General features: G+C 44.6%; 2 protein-coding genes across 6 annotated transcripts in view; one reads left to right on the top strand and one right to left on the bottom strand.

Annotated features, from left to right (window-relative positions):
* The window catches only part of LOC117365935 (nesprin-2-like), a 55,968-nt gene extending 53,756 nt beyond the window's left edge, over positions 1–2,212 (top strand). For all 4 annotated transcript variants that reach the window (XM_033956900.1, XM_033956896.1, XM_033956898.1 and 1 more), the window contains one exon: positions 1,248–2,212. In XM_033956900.1, coding sequence (XP_033812791.1) covers positions 1,248–1,476 — 229 coding nt within the window. In that variant the 3' untranslated portion in view covers positions 1,477–2,212. The remainder of the gene's footprint in view (positions 1–1,247) is intronic.
* A 3,417-nt stretch (positions 2,213–5,629) lies between these two features.
* Positions 5,630–23,807, bottom strand: part of LOC117365362 (transmembrane protein 87A-like) — a 64,258-nt gene continuing 46,080 nt past the window's right edge. For both annotated transcript variants that reach the window (XM_033955720.1, XM_033955722.1), the window contains 12 exons: positions 23,422–23,605; positions 23,088–23,187; positions 22,837–22,930; positions 21,878–21,949; positions 20,240–20,348; positions 16,058–16,116; positions 14,941–15,044; positions 12,400–12,479; positions 12,214–12,272; positions 8,095–8,147; positions 7,184–7,214; positions 5,630–7,094 (listed from right to left, as the gene is read on the bottom strand). In XM_033955720.1, the coding sequence (XP_033811611.1) occupies positions 7,053–7,094; positions 7,184–7,214; positions 8,095–8,147; positions 12,214–12,272; positions 12,400–12,479; positions 14,941–15,044; positions 16,058–16,116; positions 20,240–20,348; positions 21,878–21,949; positions 22,837–22,930; positions 23,088–23,187; positions 23,422–23,605 (987 nt within the window). In that variant the 3' untranslated portion in view covers positions 5,630–7,052. The remainder of the gene's footprint in view (positions 7,095–7,183; positions 7,215–8,094; positions 8,148–12,213; positions 12,273–12,399; positions 12,480–14,940; positions 15,045–16,057; positions 16,117–20,239; positions 20,349–21,877; positions 21,950–22,836; positions 22,931–23,087; positions 23,188–23,421; positions 23,606–23,807) is intronic.

Below are 23,807 nucleotides of genomic sequence, written 5' to 3'. Positions count from 1 at the left end.
TCATGAAAAAGTTATTCGCGGTTTTTCTGTATTCGCGGGTCTGTTAATCCCCCGTCACAGCGAATACGAAGGGAGAAGTGTACAGCGATTCCAGTGTTTTTTTCTCATGAGTCCATGCATCTATGGAAGTCATTTTGGGCGAGTGCCTTGAGGACCTCCTGCGATTCTGCCTGGATATCTTCAATCGTGTTAAAACAGCACCCTTTCAGTTGTAATTTCATTTTGGGGAATAGGAGAAAATCACAGAGGACAAGGTCAGGCAAATAGGGAGGGTACGTAATTACTGTGATGTTTCTGGAAACCAGGAATTGTCGAACGACGACCGATGTGTGAGCAACCGATTTTTGTTTTTCCACTTGTCTGGGCATTTGCGCCGAATGCTCTCGCTAAACCGCTTCAAAACCTCGCAATAAAACTGACCATTGACATGGAGGTAAGAATTCCTTGTGAACAAGCTCCTGAATGTCAAAAAAATGCAGATTCTTTGCTCAGTAAAATCCGTCATATCGAAATCCACCAAGTCATTAAAACGTAACCTTACAAAATCGCACAGTATACAACACCACGAGCACTCAGCTGAACGCCCATTGGTACACTGATTCACAAAGCATACTGCTAGACACCTTTAGTGGCAGAAGGGCATACTACATCCAGTTCGCGCCTGCTATTCACATTCCCCAAACTTTTAGGTAGCACCTCGTATGCAAGCTAGAGCCACTGCTTCTGCAGACCCATGTATATACAGATCTGGTGCATTCTTCCCTGTTTGGGTATAGTGTGAGGCTTGGCCTGTACGCATAGTTACTAAGGGATATGCAGTGGCGTAGCGAGGGTGAGATGCACCCAGGGCGGTGGTGCCCCTCCCCTACCTCCACCGATCCCACCTGCTGTGCGTGCCCCCTTCCCTTCCCCTGTACCTCTAGTTGAAGTTGTTGCTCGTGACCCCATTGGCTCTCTCTCCGATGTCACTTCCTCTGTGCAACATGCGGAAGTGATGTCAGAGGGAGAGCCAATGGACTCACGAAGAGCATGTTATTGACTGCCGCAAACAACTTCCACTAGAGGTATGGGGGGAACATGCATGGAGGGGAGGAATGGAAAGAGGAGGGGGGAGGGGGTTGCAGTGATCCCATCATCGTGGTGCCTGGGGCGGACAGCCACTGGGGAGATGTTTGCACTAGGAAGCCACATGTTAACTATTAGCTTGCCATATCACCTCTTTGATGCTAGACTGTTCTGTTTTATAGGGACAGCCCTCTGTCTTTCTCTCCCACTGAAGAGGAACTGCTGGCACTGAAGAGGCCACACTTGTTCTGGCTGAAGACCCTAGACCCGAAATTAGTGCTCTTGTTCCTGCTTCTTGTGGCTCTTTTGCTGCTGCTGTCCTTAAGGGAGACTCCCTGCTACAAAGCCAATCATTATGCCTGGTCTCTCCACCTCATGCTGAAGTATATAAATGGCCCACCACCCACATAACTGCAGCAGAAGACTTTAATAGTGACAGAATGCCCCTAGAGAGGGAAGGACCAGACTGAACCAGGCCACTGTGTTTTCCTAGGAGCAAAAAGGACCAGTACTGGATGCTGCCTGTAATGTATGATTCTCATTGCTTTGCTGATTTGGGGCTCCTTGCCCTCTACTCCTTCAGGCACTCCTGTAGGAGAAATACAGATGTGCAACTCCCCCCCCCCCCTGCTTTACTGAAAGGGAAAAATTATTCTTTCCACCCTGGCACCAAGGTTGGTGAAGTACTAGAGAATAACACGGGGACAAATTTTTCCCCATCCTGTGAGTTTTGTTGCTGTCTCTGCCCCATTCCTGTAAGTTCTGCCTTAACTGCACAAGCTTTGAACACTTTGTTTGAGGCTTGTGCAGATGAGGACAGAGCTTGCAGGCATGGGTCAGGGACAGGAAAATGAGTTCCTGCAGGGCCAGGGAAGAATTTGTCCCCCTGTCATTTTCTATGGAGTACCTTGGATTGCCTTTTTATGGTGGTAGAGGTATGGTTTGTATAAACAGTTAAGTTGCGATTGTTCTGCACTTCCCTATAAGCTGGCAGATTTAATCATGGGCCTGCCTGCTAGAAAGGTGACAGCTCTACTTTGCCGAAGATAAGCAGAATCCCCCCTTGTGGCACTTTTATATAGATAATGGGAATATTTTGCACCTTCTAAAACACAGCTATGTAAATAAAAGGGTTTATTGTAACAGCTATGCAGAAGTCTAATTGCTGTTCAACACTGCACTATTACATCTCATTAATCATTATTACATTCTCATTAATCCTCAAGTACGCAGGTCTTGAATCGATGAGGCATCACTGCAAGAAAAAGTGGAACAAGAGAAAGGACTAAGGGCCAGATTCACCAACCTGCCCAATCAGGCCCGACGAATTCAGCAAACTAAAATATGCAGATGGGGGCGATCGGAGGAACGCCCCCATCTTCCGGCATGGATCGTTTTTCTGCGATCTCCACGCATGCGCAGACCATCTATAGATGGTCTGTGCATGCCTATCGGAGCTGCAAATTTTTTAAAAACTTTTATTACTAGTTTTTAGCCCTGTGAGCCTGTGGTTTTAACTCTCTTTAAACCACGGGCTCGCAGGGCGGCAAGCGGGCAGGAGAGATTTGGGGAAGAAGGGCAGGAAAAAACCGGGCCGGCGATGCAGGGCTTCCAGTTGGAAAGATGTTTTTGACTGGTCCCCAGCAGTCGCTTCTTCAGTTGATCGGCCAGCCCAGTCGGATGTGAAATTTTGTGTTGTGGATCGCAGGAGAAGTTAGTGAATGGGCCCGAGGGAAATCTGGTTTTAAAGGGGGTCACAAACCACTCGGTACACGATCGGTTTGCTTTGTGAATCTAGCCCTAAGCCCCACAGCTCAAAATGTTTACCAGTAAGTCTCCAGGAAGCTCTGCTCCTGCTGCACAAAGTTTCAAGTTTATTAAAAATTCTTATACCTCTGAGACTTCTGAGTGGTGTCTCCAAGACTGCTAATGATCCTTGGAGCAGCCACCAAGAGCCCTATGCAAATGCCTTACAAGGAGCTCATTGGTATTCTAATGAGCTCTCCTTGTGCAGCACTAAAGGGAACATCCCCTTTTTTATGACTTAAGTTTGCTGGCAGTAGTGGTGGTGTAAAGAAAGGCAGGGTCACCGGTACCCATCCTTTTCTCCACACCCCCGCACCTCTTTAATGTTTGCAACATGAACAGCAACCCCCAACCTGCTATTCCGCTGATGTCACTTCCTGGACCCACACCAGGAAGTGATGTCAGAGGCATAGCCAACCATGGCACGAGTATCAGGGGTTGCTGCTTGTGCTGCAAATGTTAAAGAGGAATGGGAGATTGGGGAAGGGAAGGGGTGCTTGCTCACAGCGGGTGAGGGGCATCACTGACCCTGGTGTTTTTCATCCTTGCTATGCCTGGAGCGGCTGATAGCTGCTGTGTACGCGCACAACTGCTCCACCCTCCCCAAAACAAAACTTCACCTATGGTTCTTCCCCTCTGGAGTTGGAAGCGGTAGCTGATGAGGGGCTTTCCCTGCTGGCTCCATCACCCCAGTTGATTGAGGCTTCTCCTACCAGCAAGCCTGAATCAGCTAAGCGGGCAGCCACTGCTCTCCCCTGAGTGTAGCTCCAGAATCACCATCAGCTGGGCAGAAGAGCTATTGCGCTTCCAAGTAGGCACCAGGCCCAGTTCCTCCCCTCTTTTACAGAGCTACTCTACACAAACAGCATGCATGGTATTTACATTCTCTTTGTGTGTGCATAGCCCTATAAAAGAAAATCACTCCCACCACAGTATTTATTTTGTTTTTGCTGTGTTGGAGTATTGTGCATCATGTCCAAAGAGAATAAAGATAACTCCCAGGCCAGGCTCAGGCCTTTGCACTGTTTAACTAACTACTTACCACTGAGCGTAAATGCAAGAGATCAGGTGTTGGTGGTCAGAAGTGCTAGTTTCCTAGCTATAACCCTTTATTTATTTCATTTTCTATACAGTTCTCCCTGGGATGCTCAGAATGATTTATATGAATTTATGTAGGTACTCAAAACATTTTCCCTGCTGTCCTGGGGGCTCACAATCTATCTAATGTGCCTGGGGCAATGGGGGGATTAAGTGACTTGGCCAGGGGTCACAAGGAGCAGTGTGGGTTGAAGCTGTAGCTTTAACCACTGCACCACTCTAAAAATCAATATGTAACAGATGTGAACCAAGTATAGGACAATGAAGCCATTGTGACATCACTGATGAAGTTGGCTCTTAGGCAGTGATGGAATGGGGCATTATGATGTCACAATACCAGCTCTGGTTATTAGAGGCTGAGACTCTTCACACTTTTCTATACTGTTCTCTCAGGGGAGCTTTGAACATTTTGTATGAATTTATTCAGGTACTCAAGCATTTTTCCCTGTCTGTCCCGATAGGCTCACAATCTATCTAATGTGCCTGGGGCAATGGGGGAATTAAGTGACTTGCCCAGGGTCATAAGGAGCCGCGTGGGTTTGAACCCACAACTGCAGGGTGCTGAGGCTGTAGCTTTAACTACTAAGCCACACACTTCCCTTTACACTTAAGTCCATAACAGCAGTGACTGTAGCAAGTGCCTTCTCATAGTCTCTTTCGTATAGGATTTTTAGCTTAAATAAATCATCTATGACCGCTGCCTTCTACAAGTACAAGGAAGTAAACTAGCAAGGGCCAATTGTTTTTTTTAATTCCATGTCTTGTGCCTCAGGTCTCCCTGTAATCAGCCTCCAGCCTTCTGGGGCACCAACAAGCCTGAATTTAGTAATATCTTGAAATCTGATCTATGAGAAAGCAAGGAACAGAAGAGAAAAAGGCATTGTTCAAGACAACATGACTGCTGTAATTAGACACAGAGCCTAAATATCCTGATGTGTGTCTCTCTTTCTTTGTCAGATTGGTTTTACTTTAGCTCTCCCTCCCCACCCCCTCACACACTTGTTGTGGAAGCTTTTTCAAAGTGAAATTTAGGCCACAGTTTGCACATAAGTTAACTTTCAAGTCTTCCTTTACAGATCCAGTCCTATATATTTTAAACTACCTGCAACCCAATGCAGTAGTATAGGATTTACTAGACGTCCAGATTTCCCTGGACATGTCCGAGGGTCCAGAGGGCTTTTCCAAACCTGGCACTTTGTCTGGGTTTTATAAAACTTCCCCCAACATTGTGTCGGGCACGAGCGCATGCCTTCCTGCCTAACCAGAGCAAGCAGTGGGAGGGCAGGATTGGAGCATAATGGGATGGGCGGGGTCTGGATTTTACAAATGTAAAAATCTGGCAACCCTAGAGTAGTATGGATTATTAAATCTGATACAGGCTTGTTCCCAGACTAATATGCTATCATATTAACTTGTGTGTGAGTAATTTTAAATGTAAGGGACTCTACCTTTTAGATCTTTTCTATTTTCAAACCAGGCACACACTGACAGTGTACGCCTTTCACTTCAGACAACTGGTTTTCAGTCCTGAACATGGGGAGGGGTGGGCTGGAGCTGGGCTGGAGCCAGATATTCTCCTGGAAAAGGGAAAGGCGCTAGAGGTTGTTTGTACTGGAAAAAGCTGAGGCCCAAACCATGGGAAAAAAAGAGATAAGGATTCTTTAAGACGTGTGACCAAACAATTTATTATCAATGGTTTCATACAAACTCTGTGCTATGGACTGGCTGTATTCCAAAGGTTAATACTGTCATAGGCCCATGCTATACAACTCACATAAAATCCCCCCCCCTCCCCCAAATCATTAAAAACAGTTCTGTAATAGGCAAAGCAATAATTTCTCACATGAATGCAATTTTTGTTGTGTGAAGGTATTAGTTTTCCCTTGTCCACAGGAGGTTTTAGATCACACAGCTAATAGGCCGGTGCTGCTAAGCTATCCATTCCTGAAGTGGCTGGACCTGTTAATAAAAGTGCTTTGATTGACGTATCACTCGCATCCTAGTGAGAGATGCAATAACTACTAAAGCTGGAGAGGAAGAAGTCTTCAGCTTGTCAAGCCTTCCCTGCTTTAACAGGTCCAGGTTCAATTCCTTTCGGTGAATCGTGGTTCCTGCTGTACAGAAGCAGCCCCCGGTCTCTGGGCCTGTATTCTCCACTTTTATGCCCATTTTCTTGTCTGGTGGTCAATAACCTCATCATGGGTTTCAGGGTGGCTGACAGCCATAACAATCTGCCCTCAGCTCAGGTAAATGGACCTACTGATTCTTTCCCTTCCATCCCTCCAAAACAAACAACCAAAACCTAACTACTGCTGGACAGGCAAGGTGGATACACCTACATTTAGCATTCTTTTCCCACTGATATATATTTTTTGGTCTTTTTCAGCCCTGTCCACCAGCGTTCATTGCAGGTAACCATCACAGCAATCACTAATCATAGGCCCTCAACCAGAAGTGTGATTTGAGGAGAGGGAAGAAAACAGCAGCAGAATCTGCTTTTGATCACATTTACAGAATAGAAATAGATGAAGACCACATATGAGAGAAAAACAAGCCAGTTAACACACAAACACACTTGTCAGAAAGAAAGAGGTATTTTATGGTGGAACGGCTAGCTTAGGACTGCACCTCTTTTCTTGGGATAACAGTGCTCAATAGAAAGGTATTTAATAATGGAAGAGGGCATCTTAACAGTGAACCTGTGTCCATCACTGATGGCTCTCTCTGCATGGAAGAGCAACAGGCACAAGCTGGGGCAGTAGGAGGAACCATCAGGTCACAGCCACAGTCTTTAAATTGGAAAGTCCCCAAAGATATTTCATGAACAAAATAACTGTCTCATCTCCCCCACCACCACCTACCTTCCATGTTCTCCAGTTCATGAAAGTTTCTCACTAACTTTTTAGCCCATAAAAAAAAAAATCTGTAATAGCTAGAAACTTGAAAATAATAAAATAATTATTTAACCATATACAAATATATACAGAATTATTCTTGCTACAAATTCAGACTGTAGGCGCTGTGCCTCTCCACTGCGCCAGTCTTCAGAAGGTAGCGCCTGCTCTTACTTCTGCCGTCTGCTCTTACTCCATTTTTGACATCTCAAACTTCGTTGTGACGATTTCCTGATGTGAAAGAGAGAGAAACATGTAACCCATGGCTCAGTCACTCAGGCTGATTACCAGCAACCGGGGACTAAAACAACGGGTATTACCTCATCTGAATCCAGCAATGGCGGCAGAACCCTGTAGAATAAAGAGAGGGAATATGGGTCAGTGTAGGGCCCCCTGGGTCTTCACTCCTAATCCTTATGGGCCGCCACCACCCAGTGGCATAGCTATAGGTGGGCACAGGCCCACCCTATCTGGCCCCCAGATGACAGGTCAGTGGCAGCTACCCTGTTCATCTAGCCGCTGCAACATTCCCTCTGCTGCCACTGCCCGTTTCCTCTCTGATGAAGCCTGTGAGGCCAGTGCAGGCAGTGGATGTACATCACTAGCAGAGAATGACACGGGGACAAATTTTTACCCATCTCTGCGGGAACTCATCTGCCCGTCCTGGCAAGTTATTTTCCTGTTCTTGCCCCATTCCTGCAAGCTCTGTCCTCAACTGCATAAGCCTCAAACACTTTAAAATCATCAGTGTTCGAGGATTGAGCGGTTAAGGCAGAGCTTACAGGAATGGGGCAGAGAAATTGAGTTCCTGTGGAAATGGTGAAAAATTTGTCCCCATGTCATTCTCTAATCACTAATACTAACCACAAAAAATACTGACGTAGACAGAGGAAGGGGAGATTTTGAAAGGCCCACCCAAAATGACAGATCTAGCTACAACACTGCTACCACAGGTCAGGTTGTCAGGTTTTCCCTAATAAACATGAATGAGAAAGGTTTGCATGGAATTCATGCAAATCTCTCTTATGCATATGCATTAGAAACAATGTGAAAACAAGACCTGTTTATAGCCCCTGAAGACTGAAGCAAAGAACACTGGCATAAAGAAAACTCCCAGGCCCGAGGAAGAAACCCGATTTTGTGTAGTCTTAAATGGTTTGCCCGAGCCTTCATATATCTAAGCCTGCTGTAAGCCTCTCTTCCAGGGAACAAAAATAACCCTTTGACTTACACATCAGCCATGGAGGAAGGGATATTCTCTTCAACCCACTTCAAGTCTTCATCCTGTACAGAGGTAGAATAATTCACTGCGAGCTTATCTTTTCAAGTAAACACAGAATATGTATAAATCAGCATAGGACCCCCTCCCCAATATTAATAGTACAAGTTCCTTCGCCACAGCATTAATTCCAACTAAGCAACACAGACCTGTTCGCCCAGCTCTCACTAGTAGCAATAAACATTTCAAGAAAGTAAATGTTGGGAGAGAATAAAGACAGTGTGTGTGTGTGTGTGTGGGGGGGGGGTGTTCAGCATCATTTTCTAATTTACATCTGTACTGCACTGCATATTTTATTATTCATCTGAATACCAAATACAAATAATGGGCATTAAGCTTTAACATAACAAATAGTAAAAGCAGCAACCTGAAATCATAGATCAAGCGTTTATTTTGGTAGGGTTTAGCACAGTAGAGTCCTGGATTATTTGTATTCCGCCGAATAGCAATTTAAATTTAAATAATGATTTGGGGCTGATTGAATTTAAATATTCTGCACAGCCCTATTTTCTATATATTTGCCTATTAAATTATATACAATATTTTACTTTTAAAAAATAAACTCATTTTCTAACATTTGCATGTCCAGTTAACTTGTCTTTTTTTTACTCAGGGGATCTTAGTGAAATGGGAAGAGATCTAGAACATAAGCAGAGAGAATCTGAGGGATCCACTCGTGTCCACAGAACCTCCAATACCCTTATTTTCTTCCCTGCTCTTCTCAATCTCACCCTGCAGCATTTCCAATCTCTTCACTCCCTCTCTCCTCTTTTCCCCACATCATCTCAATCACTCTCCCTTCTCTCCAACAACCAGTCTTTGGTTTCTTGCCTCCCCCCCCAATATTCCCTCATTCCCTCTGCTCCTCTTACATTCCTTCTTATTCCCTCACCCATACTTTCATCATGCCTTGCAAGTATGACAACAAAAGCATGCTGCCTTGGGCCATAGGTTTGTTGTATTATACTTCTGAGCCTCACAGGACACCGTAGAGATGCATGGTTCAAAGCATGACATAATAGGCCTGCTCAGCAGAGAGCAAAGGTGTGACCCAAACTACAGCTACTGTTCTCCTCCTAGCAAGGCTAGATGGAAGCACTCTTAGAAGTGTGGGGAAAAGGTTATGATGACAGCTATCAAGCAGGACCTATACTAGTGCTTTCTCTTACCACAGACAAAGCCACACAGATGAGCAGCCTTGTATCCAGATCCCCTTAAAGGAGCCTTCGCCATAATTTTCCACCAGTGAAAGTTGGGGAGTAAAAAAGAGTAAGAACATAAGAATAGCCTTACTGGGTCAGACCAATGATCCATCGAGCCCAGTAGCCCGTTCTCATGGCCAATTCAGTTCCCTAGTACCTGGCCAAAACCCAAGGAGTGGCAACATTCCATGCTACCGATCCAGGGCAAAGGTACTACTCGAAAGGGTCCAGAGAAGAGCGACTAAGATAGTTAAGGAACTGGAGGAGTTGCTGTACAGCGAAAGATTAGAGAAACTGGGTCTCTTCTCCCTCAAACAGATGAGATTAGAGGGGACATGATCGAAACATTCAAGGTACTGAAGGGAATAGACGTAGTAGGTAAGGACAGGTTGTTCACCCTCTCCAAGGTAGGGAGAACGAGAGGGCACTCTCTAAAATTGAAAGGGGATAGATTCCGTACGAACATAAGGAAGAAGTTCTTCACCCAGAGTGAACATAAGAACATAAGCAATGCCTCTGCCGGGTCAGACCCGAGGTCCATCGTGCCCAGCAGTCCGCTCACGCGGCGGCCCAACAGGTCCAGGACCTGTGCAGTAATCTTCTATCTATACCCCTCTATCCCCTTTTCCAACAGGAAATTGTCCAATCCTTTCTTAAACCCCAGTACCGTACTCTGCCCTATTACGTCCTCTGGAAGCGCATTCCAGGTATCCACCACCCGCTGAGTAAAGAAAAACTTCCTAGCATTTGTTTTGAATCTATCCCCTTCCAATTTTTCCGAATGTCCTCTTGTTCTTTCATGTTTTGAAAGTTTGAAGAATCTGTCTCTCTCCACTTTCTCTATGCCCTTCATGATCTTGTAGGTTTCTATCATGTCTCCTCTGAGTCTCCGCTTTTCCAGGGAGAAGAGCTCCAGCCTCTCCAATCTTTCAGTGTATGAAAGGTTTTCCATGCCCTTAATCATTCGTGTCGCTCTCCTCTGGACCCTCTCAAGTATTGCCATATCCTTCTTAAGGTACGGTGACCAATACTGAACACAGTACTCCAGGTGCGGGCGCACCATTGCCCGATACAACGGCAGGATGACTTCTTTTGTTCTGGTCGTAATACCATTTTTAATAATACCCAACATTCTGTTTGCCTTCTTCGCGGCTGCTGCGCATTGCGCCGTTGACTTCATTGTTGTATCCACCAGTACACCCAAATCTCTTTCAAGGTTACTTTCCTCTAATACTAATCCCCCCATTTGGTAGCTGAACATCGGGTTTTTTCTCCCTATATGCATGACTTTGCATTTCCCTACATTGAATTTCATCTGCCATTTATTCGCCCACTCCTCCAGTTTGTTTAGGTCCCTTTGTAGGTCCTCACACTCTTCCGTAGTTCTAACCCTTCTACAGAGTTTAGTGTCGTCCGCAAATTTTATAACTTCACAATTTGTCCCCGTTTCCAGGTCATTTATAAATATATGGAAGGAAACTGAAACGCTCTTCCGGAGTCTGTCATAGGAGAAAACACCCTCCAGGGATTCAAGGTAAGTTAGACAAGTTCCTGCTGAACCAGAACGTATGCAGGTAGGGCTAGTCTCAGGGCGCTAGTCTTTGACCTAAGGGCCGCCGCGTGAGCGGATTGCTGGACACGATGGACCACTGGTCTAACTCAGCAGTGGCAATTCTTATGTTCTTAAGCAGTGGCTTCCCTCCCTTACTTTAAAAGATGCACTGGCTTCCCCTTGCTCATCAAATTACGTACAAATTGCTCTTCTTACTTTCAAATCTTTAAAGTCCAATGAGCCGGCATTTATTAAAAGACTGCTGATTCCATATGAGCCTTCTAGACTGCTAAGATCTGCTTCACAACATACTCTTTTATGTCCCCTCATTAAAAATTATTGGGACACGCCGCACTTCCATTTTTTCAGGTACAGCTTCTACTATTTGGAATGCCTTTCCAGTACACATTAGAGCAGAAAAAAAAAAAATCTAGATAAATTTAAGGGCAATTTAAAATGGTTTTTCTTTAAAGATGCTTATGAGTGAGTCACCATTTGGATATTTTATCACTTTTTAACTTACCTACCTCCCCTCCTTGATGTTATTTCCTTTTTTGTTCTCTTTTCTTTAATTAATGGAGTTCTCCCCCCTTTCCTCTTGTTTTATATCCCATCCCAGTATGTAAATGGTTTGTTTTAATATTAACTCCCCCATTTATTTTAATGTGCAACACTTTGAATTCTATGTTTAGCGTTCAATCAAAATTTTAATAGACTATGAAACTAAACTATGTCTTTCTCAATAACAGACTATGGATTTTTCCTCCAGGAAATTGTCCAAACCTTTCTTAAAACCAGCTATGCTATCCACTCTTACCACAACCTCTGGCTTTGCGCTCCAGAGCTTAACTATTCTCCGAGTGAAAAATATTTCCTCCTGTTGGTTTTAAAAGTACAGTAGTTCCCTGTAACTTCACCGAGTGTCCCCTAGTCTTTGTAATTTGTGACGGAGTAAAAAATTGATCCACTTGTACCCATTCTACTTTACTCAGGATTTTGTAGACTTCAATCATTATCACCCCTCAGCCTTTTCTTTTCCAAGATGAAGAGCCCTAACCTCTTCTGTCTTTCCTCATATGAGAGGAGTTTCATCCCCTTTATCATCTTGGTCGCTCTTCTTTGAATCTGTTCTAGTGCCGCTATATCTTTCTTGAGATAAGGAGTCCAGAACCACTGTTCCCTGTCCAAATGATGGAGCTAGGTAAGCCAGAAACTCATGGGCCTTATGTCTAACATCCCTGCTCTACAGATGCAGCAGTAAAGGTCCCCTCTCTACAGGCTCTGTTCCAGCATCAATATTAACAATGATTCTCTTACCACCCGGCTGCTTTTTAGAATTCCATTTGCTTCATTCTTCGTTCCTCTCATTTTCATCCCTGTTAAAAACAAATCCTCAGCCGTGAGTACAAGATATGAATTTTGCCTCTCGTCTTTGCAGGGGTCACACCCTCCCATACTCTCTGCAAAGGTGCGAATCCTGCATTCCTCCTCCAAGCCACTCACCATATGCTTCATTCACTGTCTGCTCATCCTTCTCCTCATCTTCCTCACTACCCTCATCCACGAGTGGCACAAAGGCATATCTGTATAGAGGGACAAAAGAATCAAATCAGTGAGGGGGGGGCAAAAGTAAAAGGACCAGTCAGTGAAGGGTCACTAAGAGAACTGATTGGTTAGGGGGTGGAGGCGTCGCTCAGTGAGGAGGAGCAGGAGAGCCAGTCAGGGTGGAGGCAGTCAATTAAAGAAGGCAGAGAAGGGGGAGGGAAGAATATGCAAAAACAACAAATAGATTGTGGAACAGAAGATCGGATGTACCAGTTTGTAGTTTAATAAGTGTCCAAATAACTTAAAAACAATCTACAAAGAGTGTATACAGTCACAAGTGACCCACAGGATAGAAACCAAATAATGTATACAATAAAAATGACCCAACACGGGCCATGTCTTGTCAAAATAAAAATGTCTTCAAATAGGCGGATATAAAGTCATCTGGAAGCATTGGTTGATTGCAGGAATACATGTTATTAGATGTTATCTCTAATGGTAAACTGCTTGAGTTTTCACAGTTGCAACATAAATATGGTCTTAATAATTCACAAAGTTATAGATGGTTGCAACTGAAGCAGGCTATTCAGGCGGGGTTCCCTGAATGGAAAAATCTCACTAATCAATATAGTTTAGAGTTTTTATGCTTTCCGGTGGACTTCCTGGGACACCAGGCCGCACAGTGGTACAAATTAATATCTGGATTTATAAATAAAAATAACAAAAACTGGTCTTCGGGACATATGGAGCATTGAGATCAAGCATCAAATTACGGCGTCTCAGTGGCCACGAATTTGGTCTTGGAGGTTGAGATGTGCAATGTCTGCATATATGAGACAAACTTGGTTTTTTCTGTTACATAGAGCATTTTGGACCCCTGTTCGTTTACATAAATTAGATGTTGGCACTGCGATCTCGAAGCTGGGACTTTAGATCATCTATTATTCTATTGTCCATTTATTTTGGATTTTTGGAAATCAATATGGGGCCAAATAAATAGTTTATTGGAAAATCCGGTGGCCCTGTCATATGATACTATTTTATTTGGCAAGTCAATGAGGGCAAAGAATCAAATATCCTAAAAAAATAATAAGCTCTTGCTAATTATGACTGGAGTCGTCATTCAACAAATTACTTTTAATTGGAAGAATTGGAGTAGATTAAACTTTAATTTCTGGTGGAATTCTTTATGCCATATATATAAGATGGAAAGAATATTAGCCATACAGAAAGGACATTTTAAAAAATTCAAAGATGTTTGGGGACCATTAACAGATTATTGTAATGAATAAATAACACTTTTCCCTTATTTACAGAATTGTAACTGAGGGAGTGGGGGTGGAGGGTTTCTGATTTTACATTAATTGCTTGGATTAGTAGAAAAGAATATATTATATGATATACATGATTACATATGATATGGTAAGGGTGGGATAAATAATTTCATTAATTTAAGATGATTGTAATAGAAATTCAAGTGATGTTTGTAAGTTTAAATGTTATTTCTGATTACACTTGTAAGTTGTAAAAATGAATAAAGAATTTAAAAAAAAAAAAAAAGCCTTCCTCGGGGTCTTATGGGGTCCTTGGCTATCTTAAATATAAAAACATAAAAGTCGCAAAAAAGCCACGTAGTTGAGAGGCTACAAATAAAACACAGAACAGCACACAAGCCTCCAATGTAGGCTGGTGCCATGTGGTAGAGGAATCAGTGAGTTTAGGGAAAGCTACCGTGTTTCCTCGAAAATAAGACAGTGTCTTATATTCATTTGGAGCCCAAAAAAGGCACTAGGTCTTATTTTCGGGTAGGGCTTATTTTTTCATGTACATAATCATCTCTCCCTTCCTCTCCTTCATCCCAATTCTTCCTCTTTGCTTTCCCCCACATGTGCAACATCTTTCCTCCCCTCTCACCCATGCCCTTGTGCCTTCCCTCTGCAGCATCTTTCTATCCCTCCATCCCTCCCATCCCCCTGTGCAGCAGAACCCTTGCCCAACTTCCATCCTTCCCTCCATCCCATCCCTTGTGCAGCAGAACCCTTGAGCACCCGCCGCCGCACCAGAACCCCCGCTGACCCTCCCATCCTTCCCTCCCAACCGATTCCCTGCCGACCGCGACCATAAATAACTTCTGGCAGAGGAGCGTCGGGCCAGTAGCACTCGCAGGCTGCTTTGCAGCCTTCTCGCTGGGACCTTCTGTGTGCTGCGTTACTGAAGGCCCCAGCAAAAAGGTCACGAAGCAGCCTGTGAGTGCTGCTGGCCTGACGCTCCTCTTCTGGAAGGTATTTATGGTCGCGGTTGGTGGGAATCGGTTGGGAGGGAAGGATGGAGGGTCAGCGGTTCAGCGGCAGGATGGGTAGCGCGGCTGCTTACTACTAGGGCTTATTTTCAGGGGTAGGGCTTATAGTAAGACCTACCCCGAAAATCATGCTAGGGCTTATTTTTGGGGAAACAAGGTAGAAGGCAAAGGCACAGTGATCTGCAGGGGAAAGTTCCGACCTTTGGTTATTGGCAGACGGCCTCCACAGGAACATAATGACCAGCAGGATAACAGAAAACAGAAATCTCCAAAAAGCATCAGCAATCCAGAGCTCCCGCCAGTCCTGAAAACACACCACAAACTCAATATCAGAACACCATGCTTAATCTTTGGGGGTAATTTATTTTTAAAATTTATGAATCGCTTAAATCTAAGCAATGTACAAAACATTTACATCCACAATTTCAAGCACAAACATTATAAAATGCAGTAAACAAATGAGTCAATCTTCCCCATAAAATTTACTTAATACAGAATGATCTTCAGTTGGCTCACAGACATACGTGGGGTTCTGGTGGCAAGAGATATGGGCTGTAGACTTCTGAATATTAAACCAGCTGGTGTACTGGGAAAGTACCATAGGCTAAATATTTTCAATAACAGCAGCAGCCTGGAAACAACCTGTGGTCCCCACTAAACAGCAGGTGATGTCAAAGGTGGATTATGTTATCTTGAATGTCTACATTGACTGCCATGCAGGATAACAGAGTGGGCACTTTCTTGAAGACCCGGAGTGAGCATTCTGGGTTGTCCAGGGCATGTTATACCTCTCTCTTTCTAGGGATGGTCTATGGGAAGGGGGAGGGAAGTTTGGGGGGATTTATTTGCTAGTCAGTTTGCAATGTTATATGCAATGTACCAAAGATCAAGGGTGTGTAATTGTTTTACAACGGAAATGCAGGATTTGGGGGTGTATTTGGCATTTTCTGTTTAATAAAAATGTAATAATAATAATAGAACACCATGCCTCCATCCCATCCAGCAAGAGAAACAGGCCAAGGGCATCTGGCCTACCTCACCAATGCCACCATGTACATGGACATCACTCCTGGTTTTCTTGCCAGTGCCAGAGACAGTACCCTTTCCCATGAGGTGTCAGAGAAACAGTGGGGGGGGTTATGTATGTTTTGAAGGAAGGATATTAACTAGTCAGCGAGTAAAGAGCTCACATCACAAGGGAATTGAACACCATGGGGCTGGAGGCACCTATGCTTCTTGTGGTTGGCAGTGTAGACTGGGATATCTCCCTCCCCAAGTCCACACAGAGCAGCTGCTATCTGGAATTTTTTCACTTACTGTCTTACAACTGGAGAATCTGAAGGTCATCGTGGACCAGAAAACAAAGATGACAGATGCTGGAGAGGAGAAACACAGAGGGTTAACTTTATTTTTCATATATCCAGTCTGAATGGTTCTATAATTGGGTAGACGCCTCATAGTCTGTGCAGTGATTAGAAAAAAAACAAAACAGTATTCCCTTTTTGGGCAAAAGTTTAGAAAACTCACATGCCCAAAATCTCAGATTAACAACTTATTCAGAAAAGTATTTAAGCTTAAACAATGTAGGTCATTTTGATGTTACTTTTGGGAAGATCATTTTGCTTTATAATAATAATAACAACTTTATTCTTTTATACCGCCATAACCAAAAGTTCTAGGCAGTTTACACTAAAAAGAGCTGGACAATCAGCAAAATACAATAATACAGTAAAAAATACAAATATTTGTAAAATAGAATTTCAATAATAATAAAACTCACTAAGTAATAAACTTATCGAACAAAGTGGTCTTAATTAATTTCCGAAAACTGCAATAGGATAACATAGCTTGCTGAAAACATTTACCTAACCAAGATTGTTGTCTATCAGCTTGAAATGCTAGGGTCCTATCTAAGAAGGTCTTATATCTACACCCATTAATTTTTGGATAAGCAAATAAGTAGAAGTTTCTAGTTTCTCTTGATGGTCTATGCAACACAAAATGAGGAAAAAGGTAAGCTGGAGACAATCCCGATATCAACTTAAAGCAGACACAGGAAAATTTGAATAATACTCTTGCCTCCAAAGGCAGCCAATGAAGTAAACGATAATATGGACTAATATGGTCGTTCTTTTTTAAACCAAAAATCAATCGAACAGCTGTGCTCCTAAATAGATGATGTTACAATAGTCTAAAATAGATAAAACTAATGTCTGCACCGGTTGTGTCAGAAGAGAAGCTTCCGCCCAAACACGCACGCTACTGTTTGCAGGCTCTGGCGGCTTTGTGAAAGTTACTCAAAACGTGCCGCAAAGGTAAAGGAGAGGGAAGGGGCCACACGAGGGGTGCCGAAGGGCGGTGAGGTGGCAAGAGGGAAGGGTGGTAGAGGAAAGGGGGGTGGAGAGGAACAGACGCTGAAAAGAAATGAGGAAGACAGAGTGGGGAGAAGACGCTGAAGGAAAATGGGGAAGAGAGATTGGGAAAAGATGCTGAAGGGAAACAGGGAAGAAAGAGTGGGGAGAAGACACTGAAGGGAAATGGGAAACAGAGAGTGGGGAGAAGACACTGAAGGGAATGGGGAAGAGAGATTGGGGAGAAGACAGAGATGCCAGACTATGGGGGAGCAGAGGGAAGATGGGTGCCAGACCAATTGGGGGGGTGAAGTGAGAGGCAAGGTAACAGAGGAAATGGAAGACATAGAGAGAAGACAGACAGTGGATGGAAGGAATTGAATGAGATGAGGGAAGCAGAAACCAGAAAACAAAGGTAGAAAAAAAAATTTATATTTTTCTTTTTTTTTTTTTGCTTTAGGATAAAGTAGTATATTAATTGTGTTTATAAAAATTTATAAACAAAGCTCTGCCAGCTGAACATTTCTTTCTCTAGTTCAGCAGCCAGAACTTTGATTTTTAAGGAAGGAACAAGCTAAATATTGCAGTACTGAGGCTTGTATGGGGATAGTTGTGGGGACGGAGCGGTGACAGGGACGGTGATTGCGGGTACAAGGACAAATTTTTTTCCCCGTGTCATTCTCTAGATAGAGCCCTCCAGGGACAGGGAAATATAAGAGCGTACTGAATATATCTCATCTTGAGCCAACTACTGAAGAAGGCGTGGACAAAAATGATAGTATATATTATGTACGGTAACTCTTTGAATGCTTCCAAAACATTTGAAGCATACTAGGTGTCTGCTTTATGGTTGTATAATTACGTAACAAACAGAATCAAGTCCAAGTTCAAAGAAAACAGCACTGCACTCAGGCACTTCTCTTTTCCCAAAGAAAAGAAAGTCACTCATTACCATCCGCTTTGGGTAAAGGAGGGTTATAAATACTACTTCAGAAGCGATAAGCACAGGAGGAGTCTTCCTCTCATTAACACCCAGAGATGGTTATTTAACAAGGGGGAAAAGTGGGAGGACAGGGATTGAATGTAGAGGAAAATTTCCTAGCTCAAGGCTTATTCTTGGCTAATCAGGCAGCAAGTATGCACTAGATCTCACCACACCCTGCTCCTAGGGCCCAGGGGAATGGGTCTTGAAATACTCCTCCCTACGCTTAAGCCTTGGAGATCAGCAACTGGGTAAAATCGAAGATAAAAATACATCATAACACTAATGGAATTTGTCCTACTACTGTAAGACGTCTGTGCTCATTGGTTAAAATTATCTTGTATTTATTAGACCTTTACTCCAATTATCTTATTGCTAACCTATATTATGTATGTAAACTTGTAATGGCTGTTTTGGGAGAACAGGTTAAAAAAAAAACCTGAATGAATGAAATGAATAAAATAATGCAGACACAAAGCTTGTTCACTCTTTCCAAAAATACTAGGACTAGGGGACATACAATGAAGCTACTACGTAGTAGATTTAAAATAAACCAGAGAAAATATTTCTGCACACAAACTGGAATTAAACTCAGGAATTCGTTGATGGAGAATGTTGTGAAATCAATTAGCTTAGCAGGGTTTTAAAAAGGTTTGGATAATTTCCTAAAAGAGAAGTCCATAGGCCATTATTGAGATGTCTTGGGGAAATCTACTGATTATTCCTAGGATAAGCAGCATAAAATGTTTTCCTACTTGGGATCTAGCTAGGTACTTGGGACCAGGGTTAGCCTAGTACTTGGAAACAGGATACTGGGCTTGATGGACCTTCAGTCTGTCACAGTATGGCAGTTCTTATGTTCCTGCCTACTCAACTGCACGGTAGGGGAGAACAGTGACATTTTCCAAGAGTCACTGGGTTAGAGGACGGGTTTCCAACTCAGTTTTTGGGGCACACCTAGCCAGTCAGATTTTCAGGAAATCTGAACTGAAGATATATATAAAATAGATTTACATAGACCAGTGGTATGGCCACAGGTGGGCCCAGGCCCATCCAAAATTCTGGCATCAGCTGAAAGAGGTTCTACAAAGGCCAGAAGAGGTCATTCCCCTAAGCTGCTGCAGCTGGCGGCACCCCCATCCATGCCCAGCTTTTGTGTGCATGGATGGTGTGAGGAGTGTGTGGCGCAGTGGTTGGATCTACAGCCTCAGCACCCTGGGGTTGTGGGTTCAAACCCCACGCTGCTCCTTGTGACCCTGGGCAAGTCACTTAATCCTCCGTAGCTCCAGGTACGTTAGATAGATTGTGAGCCCACCGGGACAGAGAGAGAAGATGCTTGAGTACCTGATTGTAAAAACCGCTTAGATAATCTTGATAGGTGGTATATAAAATCTTAATAAACTTAAACTTAAACTTGCACATGTATGAACTGAGCACATGCAGGAAGGGAAAGGCTAGCGCAGCGCATAGACAAAGCCGTCGTCTGAAGCAAGTAAGGAAATGACCCATTCTGGCCTCTGCAGGACCCCTTCCAGCAGCAGGGCTTGGGGATCTCTGCCAGCTGAGGTACTTATTTTGTTGTGAGTTGTGGGCACGTGGTCAGGGGTGGGGGGGCAGAAATGGTGTGCCCACCTGCTTTGGGCTCAGCCCCATCCAAAAATATGTCTGGCTATGCTTCCGATTACAACGGACAATGGAGACAGTGTGTGAAAATATCTCTCATGCATATTCATTATGGTTACCCCCAAAAACCTGACTGGCTAGGCGTGTCCCAAGGACCATGCTGAAAACCACAGTGTTAGAGGCTCTCATGCATGCACTCAACAGGGAACCACATGGCTGAGCTTTAATACCCAGAGAGGAAAATTTTAAGAATCCATTTGAAAACTATCTTCTAAGAACAATAGGATCCCACTGCATTAAAGACACCCCTCCTTCCCACTATTTGGAGCTAATGTGGCAAAGTGAGGACACTATTACATCAATAAAGAACACATCACCGGGTGCCACTGAAATAATGAATCACAGGAGAAAACTACACTAATTTGTATTTATTCACTACTTCCCATTCACCATGGTGCCTGACTCTCTGCACGTGCTACTTCCCTCACTGGGAAATGGAGCCATCTGATAGGATGCACAGGAAAGAGGGCATCGAAGACTCACCAATGACAGCAAAGATGAGCGTGTTCGTGAAGTGCCGGTACAGGGACAGCTTTACCAGGTTTCGCCTCATCCTCAGCAGTTTCATGGTCTGAACGAGGCTGATGAAGATGTGTTTGTCGTCAAGGAACCAAACAAAGAGCATTTTCAAGCAGAGAATAAGGAACTTGTTACAAAACCACGCGCTCACCACCTGTGTCTGATGAGCACCTAGAGCGCTCTGTCTGCACAGAGCAAGAAAAGGGCTGTAATGTGGGTGAAACACTGTTAGGAGGACCAGGCGCTGTATCTTTTTCTCTTCATTCTGCTGCCACTTCCCCCCCCCCTTTTCTGGTGCCAAAGAGGAAAGTGGATTCAGCACTCGTGAGCACTGGCCTGTACTTCAAGGAGGCCACAGGCATGCTGTGCTCCATCACCCCATCCTTCCAAGAGGAAGTCCCATGTCAGGCTGTGTGGCATGCAACAGTGTAGCTCAGGCCTGTGTTTCTAGAGCTTGTGCTGAATCCTCTTAGCTCCTATGCTCTAGAACAGTGGGTCCCAACCCTGTCCTGGAGGACCACCAGCCAGTCAGGTTTTGGGGATAGCCCTAATGAATATGCAGAAGAGAGATTTGCATATCATGGAGGTGGCACGCATGCAAATCTGTCCTATGCATATTCATTACGGCTATCCTGAAATCCTGAGTGGCTGGTGGTCCTCCAGGACAGGGTTGGGAACCACTGCTCTAGAAGAGGAAGGGGGGAGGGCAGCAACTGTAGCAGCAGCAGGCCTGGAAAAGGGGGACATGCTGGACCGTAGGGAGGGGGAGGGAAGAGATAGGAAAGGGGAGTTGGAGGTGCCGAGTTGGGGGACAGGGGCATGACTGAAGGTTCATCTAGTGAGTTGGATACCCTTGAATCAGCCCTGGCAGTGACTCTTACGTACATAGTGGTGAACATTAATCAGGGGTTTTAGATCTCATCAGGACCATATCCACGCATGATCCCGGAAATGGAAGTGAGAGAGAGAGAAAGAAATCTTTAAGACAGTCAGAGTAAGCAGCAAAGATATAGAGGGCCAGAGCCCGCGGTTGCACTGCACAGAGCCAGGCTCCAAGGGGGTTAATTAGAAAAAGGAACACAGAACGAGACGGGAAGGGGGCTGACTAGCATTACAGCAATTAGGAGATGCAGAAAGATGGACGAACAGACAGAGGATATCCACCAGCAGATGGAAGAGTCAAGCATAGCCAAGGGCATGGCAGCCAGCAACACCAAGTCATCCTGAGCCTGAAGAGGGGAGGAGAGTTGGGGGAGGGGTTGGATGGTGTAAGTACGCCAAGGTAAAGGAGAGAGTAAGAAAGAGGGAGGTAAATAAAACAGCAGATAAGGAAATAACCTGATACAGCATATAAGCATATCTTTGATCATAAAAAAATCATTCTAAGTAGCAAGTTTTTGTTGTCGTCAGCAACAGCCTCCTTTCCACACATTCCTGTTGTTCCCCTCCCCGACCCCTAGTGGAGGCACCAGGCACCATGCCGTTCCAGCTTGGGCTCAACCGCCCTTTAAAGCCATTAGGCCTATGCGCTGCCATATGGGGTTGGTTGGCCTTTTCTTTCGGCACATCAGGGTAAGCCGGTGCAGTGCTCTGAAAGGATATCCACCATACAATACAGGACTCCACAAAGGCCAGAGCAATTTCACAGACAAGTAAAGCCGAGCTGCTCTGCTCCTGGGGAAAGTAACAGGCAGAAAATGAACTGAAAAACAGCCTGCTGCAAGGGCCAACCGCTAATCTGGTTAAGAAATCCACCCCCAAATGCATTCATATGCTGTGGTGGGACACTGAAACGCTCGAGAAGCAACAGCTATCGGTGTCGTCGTCACGGTCTAAGCCAGCATCCATGCTTGCAGATAACCAGTCTGCTCGCACAAACAGATGTGCACACAGAGCCGGACTCTCACACAAATTAGATGTACGTGAATGCACATGGACACAGGCACACACAATCATGCAGCTATTCACCCTTCAATTTTACCCCCCTTTCATGCTATGTAGGTCCAAATACCAGCTGACATTCTCTATTTCCCCCACCCCCTCAAAAAAAAAAAAATTTATTGTTTTGCACAGCTCTCTCCCCCTCTAAAAATAAACAAAAGTGGCTGTCTCCTCCTTTCCACCACACTTCTGTCCTCCAGTGGTCAACTCTCCCTGTCACTCCCCATTGCCCACCTCTCCCTTTAGTATTTGCCTTTTTCTGTCCCGTTCCTATCTTCCCTCTAGTGGTTGTCTCCACCCTCCCCCTTCCTTCACCTGCCATTATCCCTCTCCCTACTATCTTTCAGTGGCTGCTTCTCCCTCTCCTTCTTCTTCCTCTTCTCTCCCCATTTAAAGTGACTTTCTTGTCCCCTCTCTCCTTCCAGTGGCTGTGCATTCTTCCTTCCAGGATCTCTCCTCTGTTTTGTTTTTTTCCCCTTCGTCTCTTTCCTCTTCCTCCAATTCCAGTGGCTGTATCTCGCTTCTCCCCCCCCCCTTCCAGTGCTCCTGGCATTGCAGTCTCTCTCTGCAATTTTGAGCCTCAGCTGTTTTTCCCCCAAGCCCCTCAGAGTGCTTCTCACCGACTTGACCCGTAGGACTCCTTCAATGATACAGAACAGCATATACAGCATTCCCACGCAAACCACTCGGTTCAGCAGAGCACCCAGGCGTGGCCTACAGGGATCAAAGGTCAAACAATTAAACTTCATAGGACTTCCACTAAGTAGCCCTTCGTCTGATCCTCCTCTGAAGCCTTCTCTCAAAGAGCAGGGGTATCCCCTTCTTTCCCCCTCCTACAGCTGTATGAGGAAACCATCTTTAAAATACTCACTTGACAATGCCATATCCCACGCTGGCAATGATCACCAGGACTCGTGCAAGTGTTCGTTTTACTGCACTTAAAACCTCAGCAAAGATCATGGCGCCCTGGACTGGAAGAAAGAACCGAGCCTGAATATATTGCGTTGCATCTCCTGTGTTTATGACATAAACATGTAGCACATACGAGTACCTCCTGCACAGCTCCCTACTGACCACCAGTGTGATGATACAGAAGGGTAATGAAAACACCAGGATGATATGGGGGTGAAGGAATGTGGAGGTACCCAGGTGGCATGTATGAGGGTTGGGGAGAGCGTAACCCCTCAGAAAGATTGCCTTCTTACCCGAGACTCCTTCATTCTGAATACTCTGGAACTCGGCGTAATATACAGCTTTCTCCAGCATGCCTAGGAGCACCACGCCTCCAATCCAAAATTGAATCCGCAGGATGTCCCGCCAGTAACATGCCAGTAGCACCAGCCAGAGGGCGCCGTAGAGCACATAAATGATACACATCCCCATATAAAACTGCAGGAAATCAGACAAGACCAAGTTTGTGGCAAGAGAGCTTCTGGAAGTGACACCCTAACTCAGTGGTTCTCAATTCGTGTTTTGAGACACACAGGTGCCCCCCCCCCACAAGAGATGGGAGGTGTATCACAAAAAAATACAGTATAGACAGCAAGCCTGTGCTTCCTTTACAACCATCAGTGTCTGCAAGCTGGGAAGC

This window comes from Geotrypetes seraphini, chromosome 8 (assembly GCF_902459505.1).
Source record: "Geotrypetes seraphini chromosome 8, aGeoSer1.1, whole genome shotgun sequence".
Classification (NCBI taxonomy): domain Eukaryota; kingdom Metazoa; phylum Chordata; class Amphibia; order Gymnophiona; family Dermophiidae; genus Geotrypetes; species Geotrypetes seraphini.
Note: the sequence above shows the minus strand (reverse complement) of the source record. Positions and strands in the feature narration are given on the sequence as shown.